Here is a 9,351-nt window from a genome sequence, read left to right on the forward strand (position 1 = left end):
AAGTTATTATTTCAATGAATTTATTATATCTGTATAAAACAGAAAAAAGATGATTACAGAAGTAGATTGATTTATCTGTATGGTGTACCATAACTGCAGCATATCATGTTCCTACATGTACTTTGATTACCCCTTTAAAGGGCTTTTAATGTGGAATTTGTAGAATGCTAATGGGAGAACTTCAGAATATTTACAAAAAACCTTTTGCAAACCTTAAGCAAGTAGAAGGTTCAACGGCACTTGTTTGAAATACCATCATGGTATTTTGGTGGCTGATGGAAACTGACACCAAGAATTACTTAGAGGTGAGCATTCAGAATGAATGCCTCGAGTTGAGAATGATAAATGTTGAAGACTTTAAGATTGAACACGGCTGTTGTCTTTAAGGGATGAAGAAGATAAAAACACGTGGTTAAAGGAACAGAGCAAGAGGCTGTAGCAACATTCCAGTAGACAGTAGGAACAACCAGGGGAAAATTGCCCTTCTTGAGGCCAGAAAAAAGGAAGCTGGAAATGAGACATGATGAAAGGATTCCAGAATGACACTTCTTGCACTGTGTTTCTGCTATTCTTAAGTATTATTAGTTACACACAAAAAGCATCATGTTTTTCTCAGCTGATAAAGGAATATTTTTTGCATCATGTCTAAGTTTTAAAGACTCTACATTAGTAAACGTACAAAAACTAAATTGCTTGGAAGACGATACACTGAGAAACAAAAGAAACTTAGAGATGCCTGAATGATCCAACCCACAGGATAAGTTCCAACCTATAAAACTGTGCAACCATTACACCATTCCTGTATATTAGTCTTACTTCTTTGAGTGCAGAAAGAAAACTTTCATGTCAGTGGCAATAGTTGGATTTGAAAAACATGATTTTGAGGGATGTTTTGGAGTATTGTGAGGAACTGGGAGCTTTGCACTTCAGTTTTAAAGTCTATAGTTTTCACCATTATATGAACCAATAGGAATGTAACAGTACATCAACAGCTTGACTCTTCTCTTACTTAGACTAATGCAATAGTGATGGCAGTGTCTTGTCACTACCTTTTCTCACTGGAAGTGAGCCCAAGGTCATTTTGTGTTTATGAGAAGGGAGAAGCTAGTGAAAAATAAAAATTCATCAGTATTATGAAACAATTCTTCAAGTAGTTTATATCACATAAAAATGATACACATACCCCAAATTATGTGGTTTTGAAAATTTTCTTTATGTACAATATAAAGTAACAATGAGATCTGACAGAAGACTAAATCATTGTGATAAATATACAGGAGTATAGGGTTTCAGAGAGTAAATTTATAGCAAGAGAAAATTAATAACGTGATAAGTATTTGCAGAAACTGAAGGAAGTTTATGATTATCATGTCTTGTATGCAAAAATGAAAACATGAGGATGGCAACTTGATAACGGTATCTAATAAAAAACATTTAAAGGAAGCAAACGTTTTTCAATTAATTACTCAAAGTGAACCTTTTTCTTTTGTTAGTCTGAAGTAGTTATTTTATAAACTTCTGTGGTTCATCATCCTGTGTAATGTGCTAAAATAGGCTTCTGTTCATGGTATGGCTAGCATGGTTTTGTACTTCATAAAGTTTGTATAATAGACTAAGCTCATATATCATAAGTTTAAGCGTATTCAAAAGCAAATTCACAAATGTTCTTTTGTAGGATGATGTTCAGTCTTCCCAAGATTCTTTACCCCGCAAGACAGTTATAAAGCTGACATCGCAACCAAGGTGAATAATTTACCTATTACTTAGTGTTGGAGATTCTTTCAGCAATGTGTGTCTTTTCACTACCTAGTAGGTTTTTATGCCATTTCATTTTTTTAACTTTCACTCAAAGGTAAAATTTAAAAGAAAAGATTCTGAAAAAAATTTTAGAAAGATAGTCTGACATATTATGCTAATACTGTCTAGTTGAAAGAGGATGTAGCACTTTAAAACTATAGAAGTTTCTCACATACCGCTAATTCAGCTCCAGCAAGTGAAGTAGTCTGTTTACTACTATATGCTTTTACAGTATTGTAAACCTTAATAAATTATGCTTGAGAGCAGCAATAGAAAATTCTAATTAAACGTAATTACAGCTGCCTCAATTAACACAGTGAACAAAATATTAGTTTTTATAAGGCCTAAAAACAGCTATGTGTAAATGCTGGTTTGTCTTTAAAATTCAAGTAGAAAGAAAAACTAGGATACTGTTTTCTCAACTCCAACTTTCTGTTGTATTAAGAAGGATTACTTCTTTTTTTGTATGTAGTTCTGTAGTGTTCAGTTGAAACCAACATTCTGCTATCCCCATGAACATTCAGTAGCCTTGGACATTAATTAGAAGTCAACTAATCCAAATGAAGTGAATAAGACACATGGATATGAGAGCTGCTATGTGTGTAAATCAAGTAATACAAGGCTTTTGCTTACAGAAGATTTAAGATTCATTTTAAAAAGTAGGGAATGCTATTTTTGCTGATGTTAGTATTTAATTTCTCTAGTTCTAGCAAGTGGCAAGCTAATAAAATTTCCTTGCCGAATTCATGAAGGTGTGAGATTGAGTGGACTAACTGCTACTATTAAAAATTTCTAATCAGATTCTTTGAGAAAATGAACAAAGTTTGGTCCTTCTGAGGTTTTGGGGGAAACTGTCTTCAATTCTCTGAAGTTAAATGTATATAATGTGTGTCTATATGCAGTTTTAATATAAAGTTGTCTCTAGAGCAGTCATGTAGACATACACGGCTTTTTTTTTTTTTAAATAGGACTTTTATTCTCTCTTTGGAGTGTTAGGTGTTAATAGATTATCTTAAACTTGTCTAACATGGTCAAAAACTCAGGTGCCTAGCTATTTATTTAACTAAAATATTTTAACTTTTTCAAAATATCCCCTCAGATATCTTCACTGGGAGAGGATTGTACATATTGTATATAAACACTTGGTTGGAGACAAGTTATAATATTACCTTTCTTTGCCGTTTGAGGATAGATTTAATGCTTTTGCTTTCCTTGCCTAGGTTAGCTGTTGAAATTTCCCCCGTGCACCTTCTGTCCCCTGACACTCCTTTTGTTCGCATCCACTGTTCCACCTACCTCTCTGCATAGTATGCTAATTAAGTTTTCCCCTTTTTGGTGTTTGTGCATTTCAGGCATTTGCCTTTTTTTTTTTTTTTCCTCTTAGTTGTATATTAAGTAGATATGCATGTCAAGCTTTTTTATTTTAAGATTAATATTTTTCTAGCAGACTTTTACTGCTGTTCTCTAAACTTGTCTTAACTTACTAAGAAGGTAACATTGGTAGATAATTTCTAATTTTACCTTGTCTGGTATTGTGAAGATACTATACAGTCATATAAGATGTGGTTCATGTTCCAAAGTCTGTGTAATCAGAATTATGGGAGATAGAATAAAGAGGGAAAAAATGTGAGGGAGAAGGGGAGAAGAAAGTTTACAAGGGAATATAGATATTGTTGCCTGAAAGCCTTTTTTTTTTTTTTTTTTTTTTTTGTAATGTCTTCCAGTTTGGAAACACTTTCAAAGCAATGCTTAAGCACATACTACTTCATATTTCCTTTGTTAAAATTTTCATTTGAATATCCGTATGTTCAAATATTTTTTCTTCTAAAAATGAACTTGGTCTTTCTAGGCTTCTAACTTTATCTCTGGTTGTAGTCTGAATCTCCACTAACTTTATTACCATTGTGAAAAGTGGTATGTAAGCTAAGACAGTAACTTTTGCTTAAATCTAGTGTGTGAATATTATGACTGTGCATCTGAGTTTTCTAGGTAACCAGTGAAGATGTAAAATGTTAATTTCAGTAGAATCTGAAACTCAACTTGATAAATTTATCTAAGGATTACTGTGCTTAAACTTCAGAGTTTAAAGCTTCTAAGACAGAAACTGATTTTTCATTTCAAATTTTGAGACATCAGCAGATTGAAAATACTGATTTTTATAAAATTATTTGGTTATCCTCCATTCACAATAGTCTTTATTGTTCATGTCTGTAGCATGAAATTGCTAGATTTCTTTCTGTTAATGTGCTGTAATATACCATTGTGTGGGGTAGAAATTAAGTCAATGTAACTGGAAAGCTATTAATTTAATTGGCTGAATATTTAGCTTTTTATCGGTTTGCATTTTCATGTCAAGATTTTTAAAAATAGCTGTATTGTAAATTGATTATTCTTAGAAAAGTTTGGTTCCTATCACCTATAAATTTAGAGGAACTCTACTGATGGGAAGCTCATAAGACAATTTTTTATCTGATTAATTACTCAATCATTTTCCTACTTTTTTCTTATTTTACTGACTTGATACTGTCAATTTCAGATCTAACCTGCTTTTCAATGGCATAATAGTTGGTAGTATGCTTTTACCTCATTCATCCAGCCTTCATTTTTGATGTTTTTTAGTTAAGTGTTCTCTTCAGTGCTTGTGAAAGTTGTAGTCAGTAGTGAAAACTGATCGGACAGACTGTACAGGAGAGCTAGTACAACTTAATTACATGGAAAAGAAGAAAAGAGGAAAAATCTGTCTTTCAGTAGTCATTGCTCTAGTATGAAGTAGCTCCAGATTGTTGCATGGTTGAGAAGTGTCTTTCAAACTGCTTATAAGTAGGTACCACTTTTAATACATTTGGTATAATTTCCCCCCTGCCTATGCATCTCTTCTCTGTAGTACTCTGTTGCTGTCTTTTTATGACTCCGTAGTTTATTAAGTAAAGTAATGTGTTAATTTCAATGAAATAGGTATGTAGAGTATTGTAAATCTTACTGTGCCTCTGCTATGTTAGAACAATTGATGATCAGGCTTTATTGTACTGAAGTTATTGTGTATTTAATTACACTAAACCGCTTTTAACTGAAAAAGGAAGTTGCCTGCTTTTTAAAAAATTGCTACTTCCAGCTGAAAAACAAAGCTTTCACAAGATAATACCTAACTAGATATGGAAGTATTTTTGTCTTGTTCTGAACTTAACATTTGTTACAGCATATCTTGGAGACAAAACCCATGACTGTGCAGGTAAATTGGATGCTGTGTCATACTTCTGTGAGAGCCCTTCCTTTAATACAATTATTGCTTCTTGGGAACAGTCTACCAGAGGTCATACTTTTAAAATGGCATAAGACTTGCACTCACTGGACTTGGGTTGGGGATGTTGGTTTGAACCTCTTGCCATCCAGTTTAAGCTCTCAGCTGTTGATGAAGGGCATGTTGACGGTGTGAGTGGCAAGATTTCCTACCTATTTCTATCTACAGTGTTTGCTGGAGACAACATTGCAGGAGAATGTGATACATGACCAAATAACTGAATTGACTGTCTGTACCAACTTGGATTTTGTAGCAGTATTGTTTGCCACAGCATGGTGAACCTAGGAGTGAATCAGACCTAACAGTATCATGCTCCCCCCCTGCCCTTTTTTTTTTTTTTTCCCCCCCCACTTCTGAACCTTCATGTACCTGACTGGGGAGTTTCAGCTGAGCTCCATTGCACTCTACAAGCATGGTGTAAGGCATCCCATCTGAACTGAAGTTACTATGATATTGAAAGATTTTTAAAAACCATTGATTTAGTATTATTTTTAGTACTAAACCAACAATGCTTATAATTTTCTCCCAAATTACTTTTTGTCAGCTAATCGTAGAGGAATGGTATGATATCCTTCTTCTCAGCCTAGTTTAATAGCTTGGCAGACACGTTTTCCAGTAGCTGAAATATTCGGGTTACCTATGGGATTAATTCTGAGTGGGATACACTGTAATCAATGATTCCTTCAAAGATCTGTCAAAGCACCAAGCAGTTTAGTGACATCTGCCTTATATAAGAAAGTTCAATTTTTCCAGATAGAGGATACAAAATAATTTGGCCTATTACCCTTGCTTCAATATCTATAAGCAGGTTTTGGCATAAGGTTGTGATTAACAAAGTTTTGGCATAAGTTGTGTTCATCTTGTTAGGTCCAAATTTTTTTTTTGAAAGAAAATTCTGATTTACTTTTAAGATTTTGCAAGTTGATTACCTTTTCAGAAATTCACTTGACGGATATACCCTCTGCTTTTTCAACACAGCACTGTAATGTAGAAATTAAAGCTATGTTATTAAGTTAAATGTGTGATAAAGAGTAATGTGCTAAGGTCAAAACTTCTTGCCAGAGCAGTGTGTATGTTACTGTATTTAGCTGGAAGATGACAGCAAGGATAACTTGCCTGAGAAGGAAACTTTGTTGGTGTGATATGCCAAAAGGGAAAGCTTTCGTGATGATGTGTAGCAATTGATTAAAGCTTTACACCACAGGAACTGTGTCTCTCTGAGTTTAGAAGGTGAATGGACTGGGGTAATGTTTTAATATTCTCATTTGGCAACTAACTTTGGTGGGTTTTTTCTTGGTTTTCGTTTGAACTGTGTTGCCCATGTTGGTACAATCAATCTAAACAGTTGTCCAGTGTAGTTAGGAGAGGGTGCTCCAACAGCATTTCACATTTTAATAATATACATTTTAATTACTTTTTATGCTTGCATGAGTTCTGAGGCATATGTATTCCTAGTTATAGATACTTGAAACAGTTTTTAAAAAAGACAATTGAAAAAAGGATATTTTCAGTTGTCAATGAGGGGAAAAATGTTTAAAGAAAACAGAAAATACAATAACATTTAAAATGAGGCCAAAAATATTTGTGGCAGTTCTTACATTAATAAGCACACTTGTTCCCCAAGGTGTGTGTGTGGGCAGGGAAGCGGAGACCAAACACAAAACCAAACCAACAGTTTTAATTTTTTCTTGGATGAAATACGAATAGCAATATGCACAACCTTGTTATGTTTTTGTTACAAAGAAACCTCTGTATCAGTAACTTTAAGGAAAGGAACAGGATGAATGGTGATTCAATCAAGCCTTAAGACTCTTCTGTTAAGAAACCACAATTAAGTATTGTGTTCTCAGCAGTAGTGCAAGTAGTTCAAAAATGAAAAAAAAACTTTGAAATTATGCGTGAAGAGCTGCACTTTTAGTTTCCAATACCCTGGCTGCTTAGGCTGATTACAGACTAGTGAGTTTTTAAAGATTACTTGAAAGTGTTAATCTCGGTGTTCAGCTGCCTGATCAATTTACTAGATTTCAGGTGACCTGTAACTTCCATGAACATGTTCTGTTTGTAGTGAATTCAAGGTCATTTTGACTAAATTGAATGGGTATCTTAAAAGCATTCTTCCTTTTTGATTTTCATGATGATGCTTGGCTGACACAGGGTAGCTCAAGTGTCTGAATCCTGAAACATCAGTTAATGTGAACTTGAAATAAATATTTCAGTAAAAATCATTCTGGCAAAAGTAGTCACTTCAAAATGGACAAAACCAAAAGCAGGATACATTCATTCTGCTTTATAGGTGGAAATTGGCTGTGCAACTACCTCTGTGACTAAACCCGGCAAATTCTGCATTGACAGTGTGTTAATGGGAGAGGAAGTGAGGGGTGTGGAAGAGTTCACAACACCTTGATCTCTTCATTCCCACTCTTTCTGTAAGGTCACAGAAGTTTTTCAGGGATTGCCATTTTTGCTGTGCAAGTTTTCTGCTTCTTGTATTAATTACACGATGTGCAGGCTTATCTCAGAACTGACCCCCTGCACTGACAGTTGACATTTCACTAAAAGTTTATCTGGGAACTCTGAAAACAAAACAACAAATAAGCTAAGGGATGAATGTCTGTTTTAATGTAAGGGATAACTCTTTAACACTGAACTATGGTTAATTTTTTTTGCATTATTACAAATTTTCATTGTTAAGAAGAAAAAAAAAAAGCTTTGGTTTCCAATTAATTACACTCCAAAGCTTTCTGTGGAATTAATCTTTGTTTTTCAAAACTCAGTTTTGCCTGTCATGCTTCTGAATTCAAGTTGTTCTACAAGTTGTTAAATTTCAAACTTTTAATTGTTACTTTTTTCAGTGCGTAAAAATTCTTATAAATCAAACTTTTTTCAGGTTTTAGTCAGTGTTATTGTTGATAAACCAGTGACAGTCTGTTCTAAATATTTTTGTTTACTGACAGTCTTTGAAATGACAGTTGCAAAATTAAACCAGTAAATAAGTTGATACAGTTTGTAGAATCTTTGCAGTTTCTCAAAACTGCACAAATTTAGGATTTTTGGTTGAATGCACAGAATTTCAACAGGTTTTGTTCAGTTTTGCAATACCAGTGCAGTCAGATTGCGAAGGTGTTTGATGTGTCAGTTACTATAAAAAATTATAACATTAAAATAAAAAAATTACACAGTTAGGCATTACAAGAAATTTCTGAATCTCTCTGTAAACAGTTTTGTAATAGAAGTGTCACATGAAATGCAGAAAGAATAGATTAACTAAACATACGGGAGGGGAGGGGGCAGGGGAAAAAACCTGGATTTGTTTTTCCAACAAAAAAAATTGATCATTATAAAGGAATATGCTAGTAAAGAACTGAATACAACTGGAAGATACGCTTTGTATGCATGTACTTGATGAAGCAGTTTTGGAAGTAGAAGATACACGTTTTCAGTATATTAGTATATTTGTGTATTATTTCTTTTTTTTCCAGGGACTGGCCCCTTCAGCCTTTTTACTGGAGTTGCTTTGAGGCAATACTGTAGTTAGTCCAAGGCTCTCAAGGCACAGACTGAAGTGATGTGGCATACCTAAAGTCTTTCTGCTCTTCTGAACCAGATTTTTTTTCCCTTCTAAATGCAGATTTATAAAGCCTACACTACAAGAGGAACAAGGAAAGGATTTTAGTGAAGGTACTTCCTGATCCTGAAAAAGTCAGGGGGCTTCAAGCCCATCTTGGACTTCAGAACACCTCACAACTTTGTGGTAAAAGAAAAATTTAAAATAGTGCCTTTGGACTTAATCCTTTTATCCTTAATTGGAGAGTAATTATGTGCTCCAGATTAGGATATGTGTGCCACTACAATCCATCCAAATCATAGGAAGTATGTGTATGTGGCATATGTAATAGGTACATAACATTATAAAGTCTTGTCTTAGGTTGATGTTGGTTTTTTTGTGTTCTCAGAATTTATAGTTCTTGCTGTGCTGTTGTCTGTGTTTATTGTGAATGCTGTTTTCTTGAGGGTGTTCCATGGTTTGTTCTTGAGAAAGCCACACAAAGGTCTTGTATCCTGTGAGAGTAGAGGAATGCAGTATGTGCCTATTGTCTGCCTAATTCTCTGCCTTTTGCATGAGCAATGGATATTATAAAGATACACCTGTAGAGTTATAAAAAGATAATTGATAGGAATGTGTGTGTGTGAGTTATCTCACCTTTATTAACAAATCTAAAGTTTAACTTTGGGTTCGTCATTAGGAAGGGCATTCC

At 34.2% G+C, this 9,351-nt stretch overlaps 1 protein-coding gene across 1 annotated transcript in view; it reads left to right on the forward strand.

The window, feature by feature from the left end:
• LOC104166130 (alpha-mannosidase 2-like) overlaps nucleotides 1-9,351 on the forward strand; it is a gene marked incomplete at its 5' end in the record, with an annotated part of 54,856 nt that overhangs the window by 15,718 nt on the left and 29,787 nt on the right. The window contains one exon of the mRNA XM_009705960.1: nucleotides 1,676-1,743. Coding sequence (XP_009704262.1) covers nucleotides 1,676-1,743 — 68 coding nt within the window. The remainder of the gene's footprint in view (nucleotides 1-1,675; nucleotides 1,744-9,351) is intronic.

This window comes from Cariama cristata, unplaced genomic scaffold (assembly GCF_000690535.1).
Source record: "Cariama cristata isolate BGI_N322 unplaced genomic scaffold, ASM69053v1 scaffold3148, whole genome shotgun sequence".
NCBI lineage: Eukaryota > Metazoa > Chordata > Aves > Cariamiformes > Cariamidae > Cariama > Cariama cristata.